General features: G+C 47.8%; 1 protein-coding gene across 1 annotated transcript in view; it reads right to left on the bottom strand.

Annotated features, from left to right (window-relative positions):
• CHST15 (carbohydrate (N-acetylgalactosamine 4-sulfate 6-O) sulfotransferase 15) overlaps nt 1-27,088 on the bottom strand; it is a 75,188-nt gene that overhangs the window by 24,088 nt on the left and 24,012 nt on the right. Inside the window, exons 2-5 of the mRNA XM_012642455.1 lie at nt 8,016-9,079; nt 6,911-7,250; nt 5,011-5,157; nt 1,550-1,706 (exon numbers count right to left, since the gene is read on the bottom strand). Coding sequence (XP_012497909.1) covers nt 1,550-1,706; nt 5,011-5,157; nt 6,911-7,250; nt 8,016-8,561 — 1,190 coding nt within the window. The 5' untranslated portion in view covers nt 8,562-9,079. The remainder of the gene's footprint in view (nt 1-1,549; nt 1,707-5,010; nt 5,158-6,910; nt 7,251-8,015; nt 9,080-27,088) is intronic.

Here is a 27,088-nt window from a genome sequence, read left to right as displayed (position 1 = left end):
ACACACACTCACACACTCAAACACACACACCTGCATGGAAAAGAAGTCTGGAAGGAAATACACCAAAATATCAATAGCAATTATCTGAGTGGGAGATTACAGGTGTTTTTGAAAATGGTTTTTCTTTATAGTTTTCCAACGTATTTCCCAAAATGTCCACAACAAACATGCCCTATTGTTACAACTGGCAGAGGTGTGGGGCCAGGATGGCGCTGTCTGAGGAAGCAATCAGAGGTGCGTGCGTCTCCTGGGGCCGCTAGAACAAATCCCCGCACGCGGGCGGCACACAGCAACAGCCTGTTCTCTCAGTCTGGCAGCTACGAGCCTGAAATCCAGGTGTGGGCATGGCTGGTTCCTTCCAGGGGTTCTGAGGGAGACTCTGTCCCAGGCCCCTCTCCTAGCTTCTGGTGGCTGCCAGCAATTCCTGGCACTCCTTGGCACTCCTTGGCTTGTGACAGCATCACTCCAATCTCTTCACGTGCTCCCTGTGTCTTAGGGTGAGCGAGGGTCTACCCTAACCCGACATGACCTCATTTCACCTTGAATGCAGCTGCAAAGATCCTATATCCAAATAAGGCCACGGTCATGGACGCTGGGGATTGGGACTTCAGCACAGCATGCTGGGAGGCACAATTCAACCCGTAACAAGACACAGTTAGCCCGAAGGAAAATAAGACACGAAAGACTGTGGCCCCTGGTCTGTAAATATCTGGCAGGCTCTCGTACTGTGCAAGGGTTAGACTTGGTCTGTGTGGCTTTACAGATAAGAAATTGGAGCAAAAAGTGGATGCTCCCAAAAGACAGAATGGTTTCAAAACAGGAGGAAGAGAGCTGTCCTGACCCAGTTCGGTCATCTTGGGTGGGGAACTTCCTGTCTCAGAGGACCTCAGAGCAGACTGCTCCCTCCCGACCGCCCCCCGACATGGTAGAACTTGTAGGGAGCACTGGACTAAATCCTTCTGAGATTCTGCGATCCACACGGGCATCGTCAATGATACAAACATCACCCGGCGCTGGCCAGGCCAGCCCGTGCTGTCTGTTCAGACCTGTAGCTTCGCCTCGTCCATACTGGGAAACCCTGATCTAAAAGGCAAAGGAGCTCTGTCCATCACTGTCCTTCCTTTTGGTCTTTCCAGGAAAGCTGGAGACCGCACACTCAGGCATGTCAAGAATAAAGGCATCAACTGGTCGGGAGACGGGGAATCCAGGAGTGAAGCCCATGGGGATCCCTGCCCCCTGGTGCTGAGGGTGCTGCCCCAGCCCTGAGAGCACCCAGGGAAGCATCCCCTGTCCCCAGGACAAGCCCGCCAGAGGCTGAAGGCCCACAGACCAGGGTCGGGATGGCTAAGAAAGCAGTCTACAATTTGTTTAAACACAGTGAGGGTTGCCCCAAGAATAATATTTACATAAGAAAAAGCAGTAACATTGCAAGTTAAGTTTGTTTATTTTTTTTAAAAAGAGGCAAAATCTTGTTTGTGATGAGAAGGAAACGCGGTTCTTCAAAAGCGCCTTTCCTTTCCACCCCAATACGACACACAGAACCGCTCACCTCTCCACGGGGTCCCTGAGCATGACGATCAGTTTGGCGTCTGGCTGAAAGGCGTGGATGAAGTCCTGGGTCAGAAACGGGGGCTCTCCATCCGTGCTGTTGTCATAGAAGAACGTCCAGGCGTTGTTATCCCACATGGTGGAGGCGCTGGCCTCCCCTAGAAGCAGAACAGCGAGTGAGCCTTGCTGGACTGGGGCTCCCACTGCGCGGCCTGGGCACCAGAGGCCAAGTCTGGGCCCAGTGCCTTCATCTTAAACAGCCGTGACGGGCAGCCGACCACCTGGCAGATGGGACTCCAAGGAGAGGACTGATGACCACCCCTGCCGCAGTGCCACCCCCTGACCTCCCCCCCACCACCGAAAGCTCTGTCTGGAAATCCAGGCGACCCATGCAACACTGAGTGTCCCCTCGAGCTCTTCTCTGCAAGGTGGGCAAAAAATAAAAGCTTTACTAGCATCTGGCCCCTCCAGTTTTGCAACATTCAACTTTGCCCACAGTGCGTAGCTCTGTGGCATTTTAAGGGCCCACTGAGAATGTACCAGTTTCCTTCAAAAAGCATCAGGGATAAAGGGGTAGCTCAGGGAAGCTGACCCTCGTTAGGAAAGTGGTACAATTTGCATCTGCCTTTCCTTGAAACCCTAATGGCCAGTCATGAGGCTCGCTCTAGGACCGAAGGAGAGAGAGGAAGGCTTTGCCAGAAGGCTCACAGGACCTCAGCCTCGGGCTCTGTCTCCTGCCTGGCCACTGCTCTGCACACAGCTGGTGCTCACTCAGTGCTGCCTGGGTGAACAGGAACGGGGTCCTAGCCCCTAATTTAATCATGGCCCTCACTACTGAAGGATGAAAATGGTCAACACGCGTTCCAGGACGGAGGTGCGGCCGAGACACAGACATTTCAACAACACAGACTCTCAGATAATTGAACCAATTCCCTGTTTTGTTTTATTTTTCAGGACAGTCTTCAGAGATTCAGAAAGATAAGCCAATCAGTTCTACCCTCGATTTCCTGACGTTTTGTCTAGGACTATAGGACACATCTCAAAGTCATTTATTCGGGGAAATCTGAGCCCAAAGCCCAAGTCTCTTCGGTCAGGGACCAGAGCATCACATAATGCGCAAGTGAGCAGGGCCCTGTTAGTCCGGCTGGATGTGGAATCACGGCCAGTGAACACCTCTGTTCCGGACTTTTTTTCTTTCTTATTGTTTTGAGATAATACCCCAGGATACACAAGAGACAAATCAATCAGAAGTCCTCAGAAAATTCTACTCACAATGAATAAAGGAATATAGAGGACAAGTGAACTATCTACCTAAACTGGCATGAATTCTGTCAAATCTCAAAAATGAACTGGTTCTAGAACCACAGAATCATTTGTCCATCTATCCATCTTCCTTCCATCCACGCACCATCCATCCATGCATCCAGAAAGCATTCATTCGGCATCTAACGTGTGCTCCACATTGTGCCAGGCGCTGGGACAGATGAGGGAAACAGCACAGCCCCGCCCCTCTCAGATTTTACAACCCGAGGGGAGACAGACAACTCCAGAAGCAATCAGCACGAGGGGGGCCCTGGGAGCAGAGGCAGGTGCCTTTCAACACATCAAAAGCCCCAGCCCCAAGGTCAGCCCTCAAGTTCAGGTCACATGAGTCCTGAACCTCCAGTGCAACTCTAGCTTTAGCACAGACTGCCAAGGAAAAGCCCTCTCTGACCTAGGGGCCCAAGATGATGAAAGACCCTCATGCCTCTGCCCAGGATCTACCCAGAGGAGCTGAAGTAGGGTAGAATCACATTTCAGTGCTGGGAGAAGCCTGGAGCCAACCTGGTTCAATTCAACAATCCCATTTTGCAGAGGTACAGACTGAGTCCAGAAACAGGAAAAACGATATGTTGCATGGCACAGAGCTGGCTGGTGGCACAGGCAAGGCTAGATGGCAGCTCCTCACCTGCCTCTCCACCCTGCCTGTCCCAACAAGAGGCTACCATAAAATTCGCCAAACTCTGCTTTAAGTAAATACCAGCATAGTGATTTTATTTTTTGTTCTTTTTTAAATCTAGAAATAAGTAAAATTAGAAAACTAAACTAAGGCTTTCCTTTTTATTCATTATCTTAGTCTCCATTTACTGGCCTGAGGATGCACATGTTCAGCTCTTTCATAAGAGCATGAGACTTTCCCAGAGGCATATAGTATGGGAGTCACAGGGAAATATACATTAGACTTGTGATTCGGGGAGTTTGGACCCCAAGTTTGCAAAAGATTAGCTAACACCCAACTCATACTGGAGGTGACTCTCAGTGACTTGATTTAGAAAAAAGAGAATAAATAAATCAGGGCATAGGCACATAAGCCTGTCCCCTTGGACTTGAGAGTTGTAAGTAAAAAGTTATCTTTCAAAGGGCTGATTATAATTCCTCTTAGTAGCTAACAGATTCATTTAATTTGGAGAATCAAAACATAACAGATCTAGGAAAATTAAAAAACAGATCACTGTCTCAGGTAAACAATTTAAGCAAAATATGTGATTAAATTTCTCTCTTACAAAAGGCATAAGTGGATAAATGTCTCTTCAGCTGAATCCAATAAAAAGAGTTATGTCAGATGAGTAAGTCTAAAGATATAATATACAGCACGAGAACTACAGTTAATAATGTTGTATTTTACACTGGAAATGTGCCAAAAGAGTAGATTTCAGGTACTGCCAAAAAAAAAGGTAATTGGGAGGACATGGATATGCTAATTTCCTTGACTACAGCAATCATTTCACTTTGTGTATCTGTATCAAAACATCATGCTGTACATGCATGCACAATAAAAATATGCACAATATGCATATTAAATATGCACAATAAAAAAATTTTTTAAAAAGGGTGAATATTTATTTATAAAACATGCTTGTAAATATTTAAAACAAATGATTATTAATCAAACAACCTCGTTTTGAATGCCCAAAGGCATTAGGTTGACAAGGGCTAGGCTTTAAAACAGCAATTAGTCTAGACAACGTGTTAGGGCTGCGTCCATTTCAGGGCTGCCTTTGTATAGTCCCAGCAGCCGAGGATTACAAAAGCCCCAAGTAGTAAATCAATGACTAATCAGTTAGCATTTATGATTCCCATCCAAACCTACTCAGATCGGTAGATCAGGAAAAGAAGTCAAATATGCCTGTTTCATTTAAATTTAAAAATGGCAACTCTTAAAAAAACCATCAGCTGTCCTTGAGTCTCCAGGGAATTAGAAAGTCAACTAAACGTTTCTGCTTTATAACAATTGCACAAGTGAGATGAACACTTTACATAGGGATAAGAGTGATGGCCAGGTGGGGAAGTGGAGGCTCAGCAGAAGTCTGCAGCTACCATGCAAATGTTCTGCAGCTGAAGCAAAGCTGGGCCTGGCCCAGAGCATGAGCCAGGACCCCAGGGAGGGTGCCAGCCCTCCCGAGAGCCATGCAGAAGCCTTACCGATAATGATTTTATTCATCTTGCCCTCCTCCTTTGCAGAGCTGGCCTGCAGTCCCTGATGGATCTGGTGAGCAGCCAGGTCGAAGAGGTCCAGATAATCTTCCACAGGGTAGCGGTCTCGCAGCCCATCTCTCAGGCGAACAATTCCTGTGAGAACCAAGAAGCAGGAATCACTGAGGACAAAGCTGCCACTGCTGGTGGCCTCCTGGAGAGTCACCACAGAGAGATGGAAAGACCCAAGGGGCCCAGCTGCAGCAGCAAAAGAAGGCTCAGCCCAGGTAAGCTTCAGGAGGGGCAAGTGGGGATGGGGGATTCTGAGGACTGGCCGGTCTCTTTCAATCCACCCAAGCTACATGCAGTGAAAGACACCACCACTAAGCCTGGCGGTGGCAGCTTAAAGGATAGCACACATACTCAAGAGCTACTGATGTCTCTGCTTGGAAGGATAGAGAGTTTGGGGCTGGTCAACATGTGCTCCAGGTGGGACTCTAAAATAGCTGGACAGTAAGGACATCCAGGATGCATGCATTACGTCAAACATGAAGAAGGGGAAAAGGGCAGGCCACACAGGTGCAGGCAGCATCCTACAAAGTTCCTCATCAGGGCCCAACCAGCATCCTCCTGATGTTCCCTCCCCTGACCGACCTGATCAAACAGCCTGTCCATCTGTCCAAACTATAAGGAGAATTGATTATCCCCTAGACAGACATGGATTCTGGCATCAGCCCCACACAGCCTAACTTCGCCCAATGCCTCAAAAATGAAAAAATTTCACTTGCAAACATTGCAAAGACACACTGCCCAACACCACAGCTACTAAAGTCCATGGAAATTGAAACGAGAACATCCACAGCAAAATAACAAGAGGTTCGAGGTGACACTAATCACCAGTTTCCAGAGGCACACCTCTGTTCTTCCCTCCTCCCTGCCAGTGGGAAGCTGGTTTTCATTAAGGGGAAATCACCATGAGCCGTGGGGGGAGAACACCCACCCTGCTGTAGGGGAGTGTGTTCAGACACATCCGGCAAATGCACACGGACATGAAACCTTGGCTCCTACACTGGCCACTGCTAAACCACAAAAGAAACATTTACACTTTCCTTCACTCCAGGATGAACATCAACAGGATGAAATCAAACATTTGTCAGGAAGCACATTAAGAGTTGGTTTAAGGAAAACTCTTATAGGCAACTTGGGCCCTTTACGTGGAAAATGCCCTGGTGGCTTGCTTGGAGTATGGCTGACACAGGCATGTATCACCCCTTAGCTCCAGTGACCAAACGTCTCCTGGCAGAAGGAAAAAGGTCAGAGAAAGGAAACAGTGACCTGAGGGCTGCAGGGTGCCTGGGGCTGGGCTGGAGCAGCCAGGGACAAGCAGTTTTTCAAGGTCAGCCCTGGGGCAAGGGCTGCTGAGAACAGGTCTCCAGACTTATCTCCCTGTAGTTTTCATACGGAACCCATGGGGCAGATGGGGCAGGTCAGAGAAGCTGAGGCCCGAACCACCTCCATCTCCCCAGGTGTGGGGGCTGCAGCCTGAACAGCACAGACCTGGGAGCCAGGGCCCCAGGCCACATGTTTCCAGCTCTGCCACCTGCCTGCTCATGGCTGGGGTCATGTGCCCGGGCTCTCAGGACAAGAAGAGCAGCCAGTTGCCCACCCGTCCCCTTGCCCTCCCGTCCCCCTGCCCTGCACACAGCTGGCACTCAATCAGTGCTCACTGTGTGGTTGGGAACCGGGCGCCAGCCCCTGTCGGATCTTTCTGCATATCAGTGTCTTCTCACCTCCCCAGCCCCGCTTCCCTGGGACCCCCAGCCCTACGTGTGCGGAGGGAACGAAAGGAATGAGAGAACAAATAAGGGAACGAAAGGAACCAGCCAGCAGCACTCAGACCAGCACTCACCAAACCTCTTCCGGGTCCACCAGTGCGGCTCCTTGATGGCGGAGAACTTGACCTCGGGGTGCAGCCGCAGCCGGTCGTAGAGGTCAGTGGTCCCGCACTTGGGCTGCCCGATGATGTAGAAGCGCGGCAGGCAGCGCAGGCGGAAGTGCTTGCCGTGCGCGTGCGCCAGGTGGCCCCAGAAGGCCTTGCGCAGCGCGTCGAAGGTGGAGCGGAAGCGCTTGGAGTAGAGCACGTAGGAGTTGGTCAGGTAGGGGTCGGTGGTGTTCCGCCCCGAGAACTCCTCGTACCAGCAGGGGCTCTTACTGTTTGGGAGGAACTTACTGGGGATGACTGAAAACATCTGCGATGAAAAGGAGACATGCAAAAACATCAGCAAAAAAAACATTCCAACCACAGGATGAACATGCCCTAATGGTGACGGCAGTGTGCAAATGTGAACTATTATTTGACGATTTAAAAATAAAATAAAGCAAAACTTGGTAGACAGCCAATAACTGTGCTTTCCTTTTCCCAAAATTGAGAAAAAAATGGGGGGAGGAGATGAAGATAAAAGTGTAATCAAAATCCATTCGACCATAATTTACCTTTCCTATATTTATACACACATGGCAATCTAATTAAATGAAACAGTTGGAATCTTCTTACTAGTTATATATTTAAATTGCCACTAGAGATAAAAATACTGATTAGGACAGAATAGAAACAGGAAATCAAATTGAACCCAACTTTTAAATCCCAAATAATGGTGATCTACAAAAGCAACTTTAACCACCATGACCACGTTTCAAGCAAGAAGTTCTGGAATGCAATGATGAGAGGCGGTGGCCCTTAAACATTTTTAGCTGCGCCATCCAGGACAGCAGACTTCCTCCTTGGTGTTCCATAGCATAAGCAGACAGCGCTGTCTCTGCACATTCTGATCCATAAGGCTGTCAAATTCTCCTTGATATATCTGAGAAATTTTTAGTCATCTTTATTCTGTGCTCCCAAAGATGGTGATAGAAAGGAAGCATTTCTAAAAATCTGTGTTCCCAAAGATGGTGATAGAAAAGGAAGCCATTTTAAAAATCAGACAATCAATCAAGATTAGCACAAGTCTACTCACATGCGACTCCTGCTTCTTGAGGTCTTCTAAGTCTGGGAGCCGTCTGGTCGTGAACTCGATCCTGGCTGTGATGCTGTTGATAATTAATTTAATGCTTGGATAGTCCTTCACGTATGAAATGTTATTTACAGAGGGTTGGTGCTGATGCTCTTTCATGTCGCTTGGGTTTTCGCTGTCCATCAAGCTGGGGTTGCTGGGCAAGCCTCCATAATGGAAAGGTGATGAGATCAGAAGCTCTTGGTGGGCCCCAGAAAGGATGTAAGAAGCCGTCACCAAGGTCATTATTATTAGTCCAAAAAGGAGGCTACATCGCTTCCCCTTCTTAAACCGCAAAAACCCACCCCAGCTCTCGTTCCCTTCAGTCCTCACTTCGAGAACAGCGAGCAAGTTCATCTGCTTACTGTCCACATGAAACAGAATTTTGTTTTCTCCTCTGCACGTGGGGCACACCTGGTGACCGTGATGGGGGCCTCCTCGGCAGCCAACCTGCTGTTTGTGTGCGTCCTCGGGTAACAACTGTATGCAGCAATTAATGCAGTGTCTCATGGTAGTGCCCGGGACTGCTGGCTTACTGAGATGAGGGTGAGCCCCCCAGGAGTCCGGATGCCTGCAAGCCGTGCTGGAAAACGTTAAGGATGTCTTGTGATTACGTAAGATGGTCGGAAGGCACAAATTACAGAAACAAACGTAAGAATAAGCAGACACCAAAGCACTAGAGAATGAGGAAAGACATTCTTTGCTTCAGCTCTGACAGACAACAAAAGGAAGTGATCTCCAATTGTCATGTTCTAGAAGCGCCACTGCAACCACAGAGAAGCTCACAAGTTCAGGAGCAATTCCTCATGCACTTCAGGTTTTTCCCATGGCACAAAGATAAGTGGAAGAATTATCGCCGGAGAACATGGAAACACACACGAGATTAGAAGATATCATGGTCTTCTCTTTGACGATGGATTGGCATGCCATCCATGGAGACTCTTGTAAAGATCTCTACTTTTACATCCTGAGTTCCTTTGAAATGTTTCCTCTTCATGGGGAGCAAACTCTTAAAAATGTTAGATTTCCTAAACAAAAAGAAAATAAGTTTTATTACATTACATGGTACTAGCAATAACTCAGGGATCATCTTCCAAGGAGAAATAGATGGTCACTTTCTCTTTTGCACTTGTAAGTTTCAGCAAAGCCTGCTTGGTCACAAGCAAGTCACAGGAAATCATACAGGATAAAGGGAGAGGCTTCAGGTCCTTGTGCTTGGCTTTGGGGCTCAATCTTCACCACCAAATGTGGCCCCAAAAACACCAGCACCACCAGCTCCACGGCAATCCACACATCCTCTAACACCCCTGCCTTGATATATCTAAGTTATCAGATCCCCGAATCCCAGGATTTCGCAATCATTCTCAGATTCACACAGTCAATGACTATGAATTTGAGGAATGAATTGAAATATCAGTGCTTTTCAGTCAATGCAAAATCTAAAGAATACTAAGGAGGAAGGCTAGGACTGCAGCAGGCAGAGAAAATATGTTTTTTTGCCTCCCAGTAGCATCAGTGGTCTCTTACCTAGAGCTAACCTTTAGTATCGGATTAGGAAGCAAAAGTTAATGAAAATTCAGAAATAATGAATGCTTCTCTCCTTCAGTAGAGTGTATCATATAAAAAAACCATTTGACTTTACATTATTAAGCAATTAAATCCAAGGTATGGTATTCCTCTGAGTAACGTAGCACTTCAAACCCCAAAATAATTTTTCACTTTCATCATTCTGGGGAAGATACGATTCTTAAAAATCCATTAATAGAATCCTGTAGTTATAAAATGTATTGTCGTCCAAATGACACTTCTTTGTAGATGTCATAAAAAGAGCCTCGGATGAGCAAAAAAGGAGAACTACTTAGTTTCTGGCAGTGGTAGACCACCATTAACTGGCTGTGTGACCTTGAGCAAGCCACATAACCTCTCTGGGCCTTGGTTTCCTCACCAGTAAAATTAGGATAATAAGAGTACCTCCCTACTAAGTCTGTAAGAAGTACTAAATTCATTAATACATGGAAAGAGCTTGCATAATGCCTGACACATACTTAGCATCCCATAAAAGGTAGATAACATTGATAATAATAGCATCATCAATGACTATTACTATTACTATTATGATTTTTAATTGGTCAGTGAATATCAAGAATATTTGAAAGGGGATCAAGCATAGGAGAGCCTATACCACATTATTATTCCTCAGTGATTTAGAATTACCCAGATGCAGTAGACTCACCTCCAACTCTTCATACACACCCCTCAAACAATCCTTGCCGTCCTCAGAGAGGTGATATTAACTAACCCTACATTAGGGCCTCCATGTATTGGCTGAAGGGTTGAACAATCAGAACTCACCAGAAGAAATGTTCACTTTCTTTGGACTGAAAAGCCTATGTTTTCTCAAAATATGGTGGCCAATAAACAGCCAAGCAATGTTTCCCACAAAATGTTTGGCTTGTTGTTATAAGTGCTCCATGCTTCAATTATTTGAAGAAAAGGTGGGATGCACAAAATACACAGAATTCTTTACAGAGGGGCTTTTCAGGGATTATAAAATGCTAATAAAGCCCTGTCAATCCACAAAACAGGAATATAATACACAAAATTGGCAAAACATAATTGGCCAAGGAATCTCGCTAAGGTCTCAAGGAATCAGATTGGGAAAAGCCGGTCAGTGCACGCTGAGATATGAGTCCAGTAGAGGCCCTAGGGGAGCTGGGACATGAGCAGAGAAGGGGGTGTGGAGGGGAGGGCTCTGGGAATCCAGGCCACACATCCCAGGCCCTGCCCCCACCTCCCTGAGGGCAGCTGCAGGGACACTCAAGGCTCAAACCTCCCCTTCAAGCTTGCTCAACCACCCCTGCCCCATCCCTTGGTATAAACAAACCAAAGAAACAAAAGGGCAAGATCCCCTACTTGGAAACTCCATCACTAAGGCCAAGAAAACATTTTTCGCATGTCAAAGGCAAGACCAAGCCAGGGTTAAAAATGAGACTCCAACCAGCGGCTCAGCGGGGAGGGAGTTCGCACCCGTGTGTCTTTCTGCTGCAGAAGGTCTAATTAGATTCTTTAAAAAAAGCAAAACAAAACATGGACCCTGAAGCTCCAAGACAAGAATGTACATAATCCGGAGACAACAGAATGTGCAAAACATTCCTAAATAAGAGCAAAGTTATCTTACTTGAAGCAAAGTAAATAAATAAGCCTGGAGAGTCGCAGAGCTGACAGTCCCAAAAGAGAAGAGATGAAGACGGGGCTTCCTACAGGGTCGGCCACAGCCCCTGTCTGCTGGGCAGCTGCTCCTCCCGCCAGACCAGAGACAGTGTTTTCTCGTCTCCTACCATTCACTCATTCCTTCGTTTGTTCAACAATACTTTTTGAAGGCTGACTGTGTGCCGGGCATGTCCCGGTTGCGGAAGAGGGGCTGAAGCCAATACAACATGGGGTGTGATGTAAAAAAATGTATACATGTCTATTTGGTCTTCATCCTCAGTTACTAGCACACAGCTTCTAAGATCCTTAGAATTTCTTCAGTGATGGGGTGAGAGGATCTTTGTTATTTACAACAAGCCCCTTTCAACTACACCTGAGTTTATGCTAAGGAGGGGACTGGTGGTGGCGCCCAGATAGCTTCAAGAGGGGGGCTGGTCACTAGAAAGACCAAACCTTGATTAGAATCTTGAAACTTTCAGTGCCTTCCTCAACTCCAGGTAGGGGAGAGGGGCTGGAGGTTAAGTCAGTCGCCAGTGGTCACTGGCGTAATCAGCCCCCTGAGGACAGGGTCTGGGAGCTTCCGGGTTGGTGGACACATGGAGGTGCTGGGAGGGCAGCGTGCAGGGAGGGCATGTAGGTAAAACACTTTCCTGACTTCCGTGAGCCGTTCTAGTTAATAATCGAACCTAAGGAGGAGGTGGTGGGAAAGCCCTGCCTTTGGAGCCAACTTGGACAGGGTGCAGGTAACCTGGGATCTGATACGTGTGACTGGCATCTGATGTGAAGGAGTCTTTGGGGACTGAGCCCTCAAGCCTGTGAGGTCTGATGCTAACTCTGGTAGTGTCAGACTTGAATTGAGTGGCAGGAGAGTCAGTTGGTGCCTGGAAATTTGGAGAATTTGTTGGTGCTGGAAAGCACCCCTGGGGGGTGCTTCTTTAAGAAAAAATGTAAAACTATCTCACATTTACAAGTTGTATCAAAACATAGAGCCACTATGGTATGTAAAATACACCTTGGTAAAGTTGGGCAAAAAGAACCACCTTGTGACCAGGTGAACAGCTTATGGGTACCCGAGGGCCAGCGCATCACCGCTCCAGACAAGCCCTTCCCTGACCGGCAGGGCTGGTGCACGGGTGACCGAGAGAGGGGAGCCTCTCCTCACTGGAGCTTCTGTTGCACCAGGGGTGGGGGATGCAGGGCAAAAGGCCACAGAGAAGTCCCAAATGATAAGATAATCTCAGATACTCATAAAGACCGTGAAGAAAAGGAAAAGGGAGAAAACAGTAAAACCGTCAGAACAGGGCTTCCCACGCGGCAACGCGGTGCTGGGGCTGGCGCATCCTTAGCTGTCAGGGGCTGTTCCGTGCACTGTAGGACGTTTAGCAGATCCCCGGCCTCCACGTCTAGATGCCAGTAGCACCTCTCCCCTGAGATGTGACAACCAAAAGTGTCTCCGGACATGGTAAATGTCCCCCAGGGGCACAATCAGTCACCCCTGGTAAGAACTGCTGCCTTAGAGGAAGGGGAAACTGGGAGAACAGGGCAGACCTCATTTCAGAGGGGACATTAACAACTAGAAGGCAGCCAGTCGCTGGAGACCAGGGGAAGTGAAGGCCACGTGGAGAGAGGCTGGGGTGGGGGGGGAGGTGTCACAGGCTGTGAGGCTGCTGTGGGCACAGACCCTGGGAGCGTGGCACTGGGGGGCTGGCGGGGTGGGATGGGGTAGGAACCTGATGGAAGAGGGAAGAGGAGGAGGGACCAGGTTCTGTAGGGTCTAGAAGGCCCGTCAGGGTTGGGATCTGCCCAGGTGCAAAAAGGGAGCCACACTACACATTCTCTTATGTTCTTTCAAAAGGATCTTTATGACATGTATACCGATGAAATAACATAACTGAGCAAAGAAAAATCAAACTAATGTGATTGTATTGAAAGGCAAATGGACTTCTCTAATGTTCTTAATTGGCCTTTTTCATATGCCACAAATTATCCCAAGAACAGTCATTCGGAAACCTAACACTCAAGTTGTTCTTCCTTCAAAAATAAGTAATGAATGCCCCTCGCATTTCACTTGTCTGGAATGTCCACATTTTGGTGCCAGTCGACTCAGATTAGACAGGACCCTTGGCACTTCCATTCATGCGTTAAACCAAAGCACTCAGGTATACACTTGAGTTAGACTGCTTCCCAGCCCGGGCTCAATTCTGAGCCCTAAACGCAGAGCATAACTGTGGGAACCCAGTACCACTGTGAGAGATCAGATAGCTGGTCCCAAAATAGAAAGTGTTCAATTACCCAGCCCTTGCTTGCATGGCCCCTATTAACCTATGCACCCCAAGCATCATTAGCAAGCCATTTATAACAAAATGGTAATTGAGAGACCCAGAAATACCACTTTAGATTAAGTAATTGAATGCCCCCTTGGTGTAAGATCGATAAAGGGCATCCAATTTCACCCTAGGAAAAACTTATTAAATTATTGTAGCTATAAGCTGATATAGCAAAAGAAAGATGTATGAAACTTCAAAAGAATCTGGATGGATTTAAATAAATAGCTTCATTTAGGCAGAACATTTACATGTGCCCTCTGGGGAAAGAGAGAAAAAAAATAGCTAATTACATTATTTTACTTTTATGTTTTAAGGGAAAAAATTTGATGGGTCTTAATTAACCTTTACTAAAACACAATGCCTTATTCTGATTAGCACGTCTAACTGCTGACATTTCTCTTTGGGCTACGTATGTGGAAATACATTTTTTCAAGGACTATTAATCAACAAGTGGAGGAACGAACATTTTTCACATTTAGCTCAAAGATATCATAAGATTGTTGCTGAGACTGAGAAGAAAGCTAACAAGACTGGAGAGTTCTGTACAAGCAACAAATTATTAGTTTCAGTCTTCTACCTGGAGTTCGACACTTTTGATCACATCACAGTCAATAACTAGAATAAAGCCACACCCCCTGATTACCACTCACTGGCCCACTGCATAGTGGAAAAGACAGCAGTCACACGGGTCTGGATTCCAAACTGTGTCCAGCTAGTGACCACAAGTCACTTAAGTTATCTCAAGTCACTTAAGTCACTTCTGTATTTTCAAAAGAAGCCCCTGTTGGCAACAGATGACGCGGCATTGGAGTTAAGGGCCTGAACGCTGCAGCCAGGTTGCCCAGGTTTGACCTTGAACAAGACATTAAACCTCCCTTCTCCCTGTTTCCTTGGATATAACTTAGGAATAATCACAGGATCTATATCATGGCACTGCTGTGCGTTAAGTGAACGAATTCTGTGAAGTGCTTAAAAGAGTGTTGGCCCATAGTCAGCGCTCAGTAAATGTTAGCTGGTATTCATATTCATAGTCCTGACCCACCGTAGGTACTTGTTAAAGAGTAGTTTCTTACCAGTCACCGTAGATTGCATTATTGGTTCCAATTTAGTATTCCTCCCTGTAGTCATGCTTTTTGCCACATGAATGACTTTGTAGATCCTTCAGCTAAAGAAATGGAAGATTTCTCCACCCTTCCGTTTGAGCTGGGTGACTAGCTTTGGCCAACATAAAGAGGCAGAAGTGAGCACGTGCCAGTCCTAAGCCCAGGCCTTAGGACACGACACAGGTGTCCACTTGCCCTCACGCACCCTCAACATGGCCATGGGAAGGACGGCGCTGGGTCAGGAGGTGGATGGGAAACAGGTGGCACAGAGACACCTGGCTGAGCCCACCCCGAGCAGCCGATACCCAGCTGACCCCCAGCTAATTCCACAGACACAGGAGAAATAATAAAGGGTCACTGTTTTAAGTCACTGAGTTTGGGTGTGGTTCATTATGTGACAAAGGCTAATTGATACACCGTTCTACAGGGTCTGAACGGTTACTCAGTTAAACCAGTATAACTCTAGGTTTAGGAGTTCCTGAAAGTGCGTTCGTATGAGTTAAGTGAACCATGACCTATTCAGGCCAAAGCAATCCATCGGAAGATCCAAAGATCCAGCTGAATCAATCGAATCAAGGCCTTTTCCTTAAAGAATCCCTCGGCTAACACCAGCAGCAGATATGTCAACACAATGCTGGAGACCCAGATGGCAGCTGTTCCCAAATTAAGATACAACTGCCCCAAATGTGACATGCCAGGTTATTTTCTGGCACAATGTGTGTTATGACAAGCACAGCTGTCTTGTTTTAGTTACCGGGCCCCACTCCCCCCACCTCCTGGTGAAGAGGTCTTCCTCCCTGCCTCTTTTTGGAGTTCCTACAATTTCTTCCTTGCTTCCTCTCCCTGAGCAAGCCCTTCCTGTAATCTGATCCGTGTGGTTTCCTTGCCAGATTTCATCTTTCCTGATGCCTGGGACACTTCATCCGTGCTTTGTCTAAAACAGGTATTCTTGAACCACGGTCTGCAGGGTCTTCCTGGCCCGCCTGCTGTGTGTGCATACAAAACCCAGGCAGGTCTTTTAAGTTATTTTTAAAGCACACTTGACTGTCTCTTAAGTTCATCATCAACATTATTTTGGTTAATAACAACTACCTTGCATGCTTTATATATAGCACAGAAGGTACATTCTTAAGTTACTATTTCATTCCATAAACCACATCCAAAAGAAACAGGCATTTTCCTGAGATTAAAGCTCTGCAATATGCAGCTAGTTCCTCTTGCATCCCGAGCCCACTGCTTGGTAGAAAGATGGGATATAGCAACAAAAATGGCTCTAAGCAGTCAAAATAAGACATTATGCGTGGCTTTGGAGCCAGGCAGATCCGCATTCAATTCGACTCAACACTGTACCAGCATTGTGATCTCAGGCAACAGACTTACCCACCGTGTGACTTGGTTTCCTCATCTGCAAAATGGGAATGAAACTATCTCAGTTGTCAAGCATGAATGTGAAGAGGAAGGAGATGATACACACAAGTACTTACCCCAGCATTGGACACACAGCAAGCCTCAGTGAATGAAACGTGCCCTGCATAACTGCTGGAGAGGCCCTCGTGTCTTACTCCAGGGCTACGCGCTTTCAATGTACATAGAATTCTAGGCACAGGTGTCCAACCTTCCTGTCTGCAACTAATGTGAGGTAATGAATGGGAAGAGCAGGTGGCAGCTCAAGGCAGGCACACAGATGCAGGAAGTAACATCCAGGATTTACAGTAGAAACAAGATATTAAAGGCAGAGAGCCCACCTGGATCATTCAGACACCTTAGCAAGCAGAGCTGGTAGGTCTGGAAAGCTTGGTACAGCTGTGGGTCAACTCTGGAAAAGCTTATCCCTTTCTTAATGGCCATGCCCATCCAGAACTTACTTCACTGCTTAACAGGGAGGGCCAATTTTCCAGAAATGTGCCCATCCCCAAGGTTTGGGGTAAGCCAGCTGCTTCTTTATAGATGGGAGGTGAGAGACAGGAGGAGACTCATGGGGGATCCCTGGGGATTTCTACTGCAGAGTCATTCACAGTATGAAAAATTCGAACACCTCAGTGATGACGGTGGGCACCATCAGAGCCAAGGTCAAAACCATCAACCAAGCAGTGCAAACCTGCAGGTACCTGATCAGCCAGCCTTCCTTTTACAGAGAGGAAACTGAGGCACAATGTGGTTCTATACCTCTTGTCAATGGAAAGGAAGCCAAACTTGTAAAATAATATAAAGAACTTTATTCTCAGCCAAATTTGAGGACCATGGCCCAGAGCCACGCCCAAGAAGCCTTGAGCATGTGGACTGGCTGTGGCTGGGTGACAGTTTGGTTTTATACATTTCAGGGAGACAGAAATTACACATAAAGTCATAAATCATTACATGGAAAGCATACATTGGTTTGGCCCAAAAAGGTGGGACATCTTGAAGCGTGAGCTTCAGGTTATAGGTGGGCTTAATTTTGATTTGATTTGTAATTGGTTAAAGAAATGAAGTTTGTCTAAAGGCTTAGAATGTTGTAAGTTAAGATAAGGGTGTCTGTTAATCAGGGACAAGCCACCAGACATATTCCCAGACGCAGTGATTTGTTATGTGAACTGAGGACGTGCTGGATTGTCTTGTGCAGCCTCAGGCCCGTTAGTGAGTTGCAAAGGATGTCTACAAGAAGGGAGGGGGCACGGTGAGGCGTGTCTGACCTCCCTACTCACAGCCGGTAACTCAGCTTATGGTATTTCTGGGGTCCCCTTGGCCAAGAGGGGCTCCATTCAGTCAGGTGGGAGAGAGCTTAAGATTTTGTTTTAGTTCACACTCCCAGTGATGTGCAGCTCATCACGGAAGGGGAGGGCAAGAGATCCAGGGGGCCCGAGGCGCAGTCTTCCCCTGCCCCGCAACAGGGGAGCCCACGCTGACCTCTGCCCCGTCACCCTGCCTGGCCTCGGACGGTCCAGCAGCTCTCCCAGGCCCTGGGTGTTCTTCCTGCATTCAGTCCCCTCAGGAATCCCTTCCTAAAGAGCAGATTTGCAGGGCCGCACAAAGACGAAGGACAGGAAGGTGAGGGAAGAAAGCCAGGAGGCGGATGATGGGATGAAACGCAGCTACCTCCTGCAATCTCTTTTGAACGCCTTGTCAGCCTGGGGCAGAGTCTGAAACTGCCTGGATTCAGACTCCATTCATCACTGGGCCTTGTCTCCTCCAGCCGGGAAGCAAAACGGGCAACAGGTACAGCACCAGGACCAGGACAGAGACAAGGGACCAGGGAACAGCAGGGTGCAGAGGCTGGCCTGGTGCCAAGTGTGGGGGCGGGGAGAAAGAAGGACAGAAAGGGGGGTGGGATAAGGGGCAGGGGAGCTCACCCTTGCAGCTGAGACCACGGAGAGGAACAGAACTGGCCCCACGAACAGCAGACAGCCCCTGTTTCATTCTTGCACAGCAAAGGGCCAAGCCTGGGCTCTGTACGACTGCTCGCACTGTGGGCCCGGCACCAGGTGGTGGCTGCCCTGATGGTTTGCATTTTGAAACTTCACAGCAGCAAAGAGACGCCTTCCAGCAAGGCAGAGAGCTACTGGATGAGGCTCCTGAGCTGAGATTCCCCCAACGTGGCCTCAGGCCAGACTTGACCACTGACCTGGCTGGTAACCCTGGGCAAAGTCACTTTGCCTCTCTGGGCCTCAGTTTCTCCGTATGGAAAATATGGATTTGGAATTCCCCTTTCAGCCCTAACACTCATGGGTGCGTGACTTGAAGTTGATTTCTCCTTAATAAGGACCCACTACCATCATCCGTTATGTCTTTCAGTGCTGCTCAGAGCCAATGGTGTTGCAGCAAGCACTGACTAGTGGGTGCGATACATGATTTATTAGCTGGATAATTAATCCAAAAGACGCACAGTGTTTTCTCCTGATTAGTGGCCCGTACACTTTAGCACACATTTATCGAACACCTGCTTTGTGCAGAGTCTGCATTTGCTAGGGCTCCAAATACAAAAAAAAAATGCACGGCCCAGATCCTCTGGAAACGCCCCACCAAACTTCAGAACAAAAGCTCCAGAGGCACCAGAAAAACACCCACCCTCAGGACTGGATATCCCATCTCAAGGACAGCCCCGAAGCGCACCAGTCCCAGAGACTCTGCAGAGGAGTCAGCTCTGCTCCAGGAAGCCTGAAAGCATCCTAACGACACCAGGGTCTGCGTTGTGGGAGGCAGGAGGGCCAACGGGGTCTTTCTCGCATTCTCTGTGGGAGCTCGCTCTCCACTAGGGCTACACGCCCCAGCTCCCTTACGCAATGCCCAAGATATGGGCCAAGCAGAGCCAGATGTCCCAGTCTCTCTGAAATGCACAAAATAATTAGGTTTTCTCAGCAAAGGGGCAGGGTAGACAAGAGACTTCAAATTTATTCACGCTGCAGTTATCATCCAATGGTTCCAATGCACATAAAAGATTTTAAAGGTCTTCATGACACAATTGATAATTTTTTTCTGAAACCAAGTGGTGAGAAAAACTATTTCAGAGCGCTCATTTTATTATTTCCAGTAGTATACCAAATCGGTGCAGGTACTAGATTTCCTACTCAAGCCTGTGTATCTCTTGACTCTGTTTTTCCAACAAGGTAGAACCCACTCAAGAGGAGCTTGTGTGGTTTGCCATGGAACCTGCCTACCCAGGTGGCACTAGGGAACAAAGCAGTGCTGGTCACATAACCGTAAAACATTTCCAGGCAGCACCGGGACTAAGTGACCCAGAGATGGTGAAAGAAGGAAATGAATGCTAGTCCCGTGTCTGCCACGTGCAGAGAACCAGGCTAGGTCCCTTCTTGCTGGTACTCTCTGAGGTCAGCACTGAGATCCCCAAAGTTGTATGGGGAAACTGAGGCAGAGCAGGTTTAAAAACATGCCCCAAGTCACAGGAGGCTGGTGGCAGGGCCAAAATCCAACCACAGGCCAGTTTGGCTACAAAGCCTATGACTCTTCTCCTGCACCAGGCACATGAAACTGTTACTAGAAGCTCTGGGGGAACCTGCTCAGACCCCAGGGCTGGCAGAGCAGACAGGCCAGGAGGTGACCCAGACTGTTCACTCACCGAAAGACAGGGTCAGTGGTGCTTAACCCTGAATGGCACGGTGCCTTGCACAGGGTGGGTGTACAAAAACATTGTTTTAAATTAACAAGTAAAGGAATAGAGGAAAAAACTCCAGAAAGCATAACCGGTTTCCAGCAAATAGTCAGAACAGGGCTCTTGCTACTTAGTAACAAGAAGATCGACAGCAGCTAACATTCAGTGAGGGCTCCCTTGTGTCCACACCCCAGGCTGGGGTTTACATGGATTATCCTGTTTAAACATCATGATAATCTAAGAGGAAAGTACAATTATTACCCACATTTTATAGATGGGGAAAATGTGGCCCAGAGAATTTAATGCTGCACACCTGCTCCCCACAGGACTTACGAGTACAGGGGAGACAGCCGCCTGGGGGTGGGCTAGGCCGGGCTGCAGCCACACCTTCAACTACCCACGTGACCGCAGGCAAACCCCCTTCACTACTTAGACCCTCATTCTCTTCTCAAAGTAGACATGGAAGGCTCAGCATTGTCACACGCGTCCGATGATCTCAGGAACCCACGGTGTTTAATAAACTGTGTTATTATTCTTTTGGCTTCCTTTTGAGGGCTCAAACATCTGAAACATCAAACCTTAACTACCAGGAAAAAGTGACACACTTGGGACTGGAGTCATTTTGGCTCTTGTACCGCTAGACCACAAAGATGAGTGGTACATTCCAGTTACCTTCCAACAATCTTTCCTTAACACAAATAGGACAATGAATGAAAGAAGTAGCCCACGGCCAACGCACAGACTACCCGTCAGGGCCGAAAGGGGCAGGCAGCTCTGTGCAGCCCTCGGGTCCTCGGGCCCTCCTGCCTGCTTTGTCCCGACTTCGGAAAGAGTAGAAAGGCTGCGGAACGGTGGAAGATGCCCAGCCCAGATGTCCCTTGGGGCGGGTGGAGAAGAAAGGTCTCGCATAGACACGTAGCTCGCACATTCAAAACCAACTGCGAATAATGATTTTGCAGATGTACAGCAGCACCCGAGAACGAATACATTAGAGGGAGCACAATGGAAAGGGGAGCAGCTGCGTGCTCCCTACCAGATGGCCTTGCTGATCCGAATAGTTTTAAACATTGTTTTATTTCCAAAGATAAGCAAAATAAGAATCTAGTTAACCCTTGAACAAGAACCGCCTGAAAACGCTTCATTGGGATTTATTTCTTTTTGATGGAAAGATCGAGCGACCTAAGTAAATGACAACGTCCTCTGAAGGGTTTTAGAGTGAGGTGAAGTAGGGTTTCTCCAGGTACCAGCTGCAGTCAGTTAACGTTCACCGTCTGTCCCCGGACAGACCCAGCCCTTACGCAGTGTGGCAAGAGGTGCGAATACCTCCAGCACCCACCCGGCCTGGGGGTGGGGCCCCCGGGGTGTGCAGAGGTGTGTCAGGACTGCACGGGCAAGGTGGGCTGGGCTAAAGGGCTGTGTGCAGAGCACCAAGTGGGAGGCTACAGCTAAGCTTCAATTTATCCCCTCATTTCTCAAGTTATCTTTGAATTAATGACATCTTTCCTCCAGGCATACAGTAATGCTCAATTGTTGTTTAAAAAAAAAAAAAAATCCAATTCCTATTTAACGCCGAATGGCATGCCTGGAAGTGAGCTCGGGAAGGACATTTTCCCTGCCCTCCCTGCCACGGCGACGGGAAATCCGGAACAGACCAGAGAATTCCTGGGGTGGGCACACACCTTTATAAACACACACAGACCAAAAGAACGCCAGGTCCGAGAGCAAAAGGGACAACGTGACCCTGGAGGACACAGGTCTGTGAGTGTTCACCGATGCCCAAAGAGCCTTTGACAGAGGCGGCCCAGGATCTTGTTCCACACAGCGACTGGGGGCGTAGAAACAGGCAGGTATCGCTGGGACAAGAGGAACATGGTAGGGACCCATGGCATGTACACACACACACACACACACACACACACACACATTTGGTTTGTATCCACCCCTCACTCTCTGTGTGCCTTTGGGCAAACTGCTTCCCACATCTGTGCCTCACTTTGTGCCGCTGCACACGGAGACAACGCGCCCACTGCACGGAGAGCCGTGGGGTTACACGGGAGCATCTGCGCAACGTGCTTCTACGGCGCCCGCCAACGGGCAGCCACGACCGCCAGCACCGTCCTCCTTCCTCCCTCCCTTCTCCCTCCTGTCTCTGCAGGCAGGACCTCCGCTCAGCGGTAGGGACTTTGGCCTGGCGAATGAAGACCCAGCCACGTCTGGACTGGCGGGCGAGTACCGAAGGCGGGAGGACGGGAAGGTGCGAGGGCCGTGTCTCCGCAAGGTCTGAACCAGGCCGCCCGGAGCAGCTGGGCCGGGAGCCCGTCTCCACAGTGACGGGGCGAGGAAGACGCCGGTCCCCCCAGGGCACCTGGAAGCAAGAGCTGCTTTTAGGAGGACAAACGAATTTAAAAGTCGTCATTTCAGACCCTCCTTCTCCTTTTTGACTTCCTTTAGATTTTTAGAAAACAGTCCCAGTTTCGGATAGCCCCGCTCAAATCTGGAATCTGTAAAATAGGTCAAACAAGTATTTATTTATAGACGTATCACCCAAGACACTGACCGTGGATATACTTAGTCTATCAAAAAGGAATTTTTCTTTCCTCCATTAAGTAGAGACAAACTAAAAGTGTTGGTGGGGTATGATTTAAAAAAATAAAACTCTCCAAATTTCAGTATTTGGAGCTGGAAAGGTGAAAATTCAATAAATATTATAACAAAGGTATGTTCTCCAAGAATGTCTTTCCTGAGCACAGCTAAGACACGCCCTAAACTGCCGCTGTTTGGCTCATCTTGTCAAGAAACGGGGAGGCCGCTAGGTCGGGAGGAAAAGCCTCCTTCCGCAGCGAGGTAGAGCAGAGGGGGACACGGGGCAGTGAAAAAGCGGACAAAATCGGACAGCTGAGCTTCGAGAGCTGTTTTGTGTCCTCAGTTCTATGTAAACAAGTTAATAAAAAAACTTGTTCAGAAAATAAGTGGATCTTGGCTCAGGCGCAGCCCTCTCCCACAAAGCAAACGATCTCTGGTATGAGAAATTAGTAACCTCTTTGAATTAACCACAGAAGAGTGGAATCTTTTTCATAAAGATCTGGAAAGCATTCAGGCCTCATTATGAAGGTTGGGACTTGTTTGCAGAGAGCAGATTTCCTCCCAGGCTAAAAAAGACTCTCAAATTAAAAAAAAAAAAAAATTGACTTAAAGGAAGTCCTCATAGCTGACTTCCTATCAAGAACTGCTCTGGTCTCTGTTTCAGGAAAATAAATATTTGGTCAAAGCACGCAGTAGTTCAGCCCTCAAGTCAGCTCAGAGTCAGGACGAATTTCCCTCGAGATAACCCAAGTGCCTACGTGACGCCCTCCCCATCCTTCCACAGGCACGGCGGAGGCCGCGGAGCAGCATGCGAGCACTGGACTTGGAGTCCACGGGGAGTTAGGGTGAGCAGAGCAGGCACATTCTGCCTTCGTGGGGCTTACAGCCCAGTGGACACCGAAAGATAATGAAACAACTGCACCCACTCTGTGACTTTAGGCAGGTCCCCCAACTTCTGAGCCCCTCCTCAGTTGCTGGCTGTAAATGGGGACATTTGACCCTCCCTTGCAGTATCACCTTCACTCCCTGTCTTCATCCCACTGTCCTTGTTTCTGTGTGTCCGTCCCTCTGCCTCCCCCAGCCTCCTTGGCTGACTCCCATTTTCCCTAACACCACCGGCCCTGCTAGATCCTGCTAGATCCTGCTAGATCACTCCTGCCCCCCCCCGTTAGACCTCAGCAGAGGGGCCCCTCCATGACCCCCCAGACCACGCCGGGCCCCGCCCTTCTTCCTCCAGCCTCTCCCACCCTCCATCTGTGTGTGTGTTTGTCTGACAAGCATCTGCCTTGACCACTGGACCGTCAGCTCTGTGAAGGCAAGACAGTCTCTTTTGTTGACTTTTACAAAAATTTCCTGGTGGAAGAAACTTAGAAAAAAAGGCAAGTAACATGTATAAAAATGTAGCACAGTCATAAATAGAGAACTCCCAATAAATTTTTTTTTTGGTATTTAAAATTTGGCAGGTTTTAAAATTCTGCCTCTCTAGGATTAGTCTCTGTGTCACTGAAAACCCACTTCTCTGCGTCTCTCAGGCCTCTTGCTGTCACTGGACTCTGCTACGGGGCTGCTCAGAGGGCTGGCCCTGGGCACCACTGGCTTTAGGGCTCCTGACACCCACAGAGAGCCACTCCCCGCCTCCCGGGGTCTGCCGGGAGCAGAAACGGGGGTGATTCTCTGATTCCAGGGCCTCTTTACGGTATCTCATTCCTGCCAACCTCGACAGCACCTTCCTGCCTTTTCTAAATTAGCTTTCACGCTTAACAAAACACACCAAAATGATACGTCTTAGTAAATTATATGATTCTTATCTGTGGCCGGAAGTTTAGTTTTTTTCTGTTTTGTTTTATTTTGATCCATTCTCAGTTCTCATAACCCTTTCAGGCAAATTTGTGAATTCACTCAGCCGACATAATTTTTCAGCACATGCCACAAAGTCCCAGGTACTGAGCTCAGGACAAAAGAAGGGGGAAAAAAATCCCTCTTCCCTTTGGATCATTTTCATTCCTTTCCTGTAAAGCAAATTTGGAAATGTTTCAAAAACATCAAGTATTCAGAGTCAACTAAAAACCCAAATTCCCTTTCTTCTTTCTTTCTTTTTTTTTTTTTTTCTTTTTGGTCTCTCAGCTACTTTTCCTCTTTTGCACTCCAGAAAAAAAATACCATTTACCTATGTAATTAAATGAGCACCTCCATTTAATTGATTTGAGAAAGTTACTGGTTTGTGTGGCTGGTGGACAAGATTTTTGGGTTAAAAAAGTCATTCGGCACATTATAGAGTTAGGCTGCGAGCGTTCTGAGCATCGGCCAGCTGGGGAAGAAATGGGATGAAAGGGACTGATGCTTCTCGAAACTCTTTGGCTACCCATGAGGTGTAGGACTGCACAACCGCTAGGACAAGCTGTGTCACTGCTTCTGCATCTATTTTGGGACCTAACCCACTTCTCCTCTTATGAAACTGGCTGAAAAAAAAAAACAAGTTTACACTGTCACAAAGCAATTTGAGATAATCTTTTTTCTAAATGTTCCTAAACTGGAATTATTTTCACCTTCCAATGACAACACAGTTGATGACATCACTGGAAACTCTTTGGTTGACTCCATTTTTCTGAGGCTTTCACACCCAAAACCTTGCATATAAATGAACAATTATGAACAAATCCCAAGATGCTTTTCCCTAGGAATGGCCAAAAGTGTTCACTTTACAATTTAAAAAAGAGAGACATTTCCTCTTGGGGAGGGAGGCACACCCTGACCTGGGCTGCCAAGTACCTCGTTCTCTGGGCTGTAGTCTCCCTGTTCCCCCCACCGATCAAACCCCAACCCAGCCACAGCTCTCGGAGACTGTGCAAGGCCTTCTGGTGTGAGCAGGACTGTATCAGCACGCACTGCAGCCTCGGCTCCTCCTTTTGTCCCGTTCACCCCAACCCACGAGGCTCGGACCCACCCCAGAGGTGCTTTGCAGCTGGAGCAGAGGAGCCGTTTACACATTTCAGAGTAACTGGCTGGACTTAGAGCTGCGCTGGGCGTGCAGCCCCTGACTTAAGTGATAGGACAATGGCACCCCAGACTCCGCAGCCTACATTTATGCCAAGGACACCAGGACACCCACAAACAGCATACTTTGAACCCCCTTCACATTATCTTCGGAGATCACAAAGAAGAGATCAGGGACATTTTTCAGAGGTAGCGTGAAGCTCTTAGATATTTATCTCCTGTGGATATTTTCTGGCCAGTCATCTATGTTCACATTATTCATTGAAATCGCTGGCACCTTCTGGACTTACTCTGGGCACACTTCCGTCCTGCTTCCTACGACTTATGATCCAGCTGGGCATGGAAGCTGCCAGAACTGAACCTCAGATCCAAAAGGAGGCCCTTGAGAGACCTTCTTGTTTAAAGCCCTCGTTTCCCAGATAAGGATCAGGGTTGAGCGATCTGTCCCAAATCAGGATTGACTTTCAAATCCGATAAACAGGGCAGTTAGAGAATTTTACGTGCTTGTACCTCAAAGCCTGAGCCAGCAAGTGCTTTGGGGAAATGAAGTTAGAAGCAGAAGTTGGTATTATTTCCCCCAAGTAGAGCTGAGTTTTCAAATTTCATTAAAGCCTGTGTCTAAGCAAGTAAAGCGAAAATGATACAGTGAGGCAATTATCCAGATACTTAATGTCAAAACTCCCAGAACCTTTGCCTCAATTAGTGAAACAACTGAAGCAAAAAATGAGCATATGGCTAATTCCAGGACTAGCTGCCTCAAGTTCGCACCTCTCTGGGGGGCAGAGGCAGAGCCAAGGGGATGGAGGAGCCCAGCCCCCACGCTGCAGTGTTTTATGTGCTGACCCCTCGGAGCAGAGTGGTGGGCACAAGGACACGGGTCATCGAGGCAGCCACGGTTCTCGTCAGGGCTCCACGGCCTGACACTAAGCCCATCTCCGTTCCTTATCTGAAAAATGGGCTTGACAATGATAATGTCTCGTCTAAATGGAGCCAAAGGGGAGACGGAGATACTCCATGGGAAGTGTGGAGCAAGGAGGCGGGGCCCTGTAAGGGCTGCACAGGTGGGAGCCATCCTAATTATGGCAGCCGTCATCACACTATCACTCTACTGTCACTTGCTCTCTGGTCCACATTTAGCTGACCAGCATGGCATGTGTCTGGTCTGGTCTGTGTCACACAGCTCTATGTTTCATTCTGGCCTCTTCTAGAAGGCTGGCTTGCTGAAATGCATCAGAAATAAACGACTTTACTGTCTGCTGAAATAACTAGTTCTTCCTATTCAAACCCAGATAAAGAAAATCAAAACGCATGCATTTTAATGTCTTCTATGTCTGCCGTAAAAAGCATCACTATGCTCTTATTCAAAATTCTGCTTTCATCACCTGCTTTAATGTCCTTGCTCTTAAATTTTAAAAGCATATACCAGAAAGACAGAGGAAACAGTTGTTTTAAAATACCTTGTCTCGTGAATAACTGTAAAATGTTCTATTTTAATATGAAACACAAATTCAAACAATAAAAACAGAATCATTTTTACTTTAGAATGCTCAGCTTCATGGTATTTGGGGCCCCAAGTGCATAAAGAAAGCACAAGAGATCATCCAAACTAGGAGGAAAGTACCAGAACACACCTGAGCATGTCTCTCTGCGGGCTGAGCTACGGTCAGATGTGAACAGGACAGGACCAGGCAGGGTGAGAACTCTGTCTCTCAGAGGTGAAGAGGGTGATCACTT

The sequence above is a fragment of the Propithecus coquereli genome, unplaced genomic scaffold (assembly GCF_000956105.1).
Source record: "Propithecus coquereli isolate 6110/MARCELLA unplaced genomic scaffold, Pcoq_1.0 Scaffold179, whole genome shotgun sequence".
NCBI lineage: Eukaryota > Metazoa > Chordata > Mammalia > Primates > Indriidae > Propithecus > Propithecus coquereli.
This window is presented reverse-complemented; position numbering and strand designations above follow the sequence as displayed.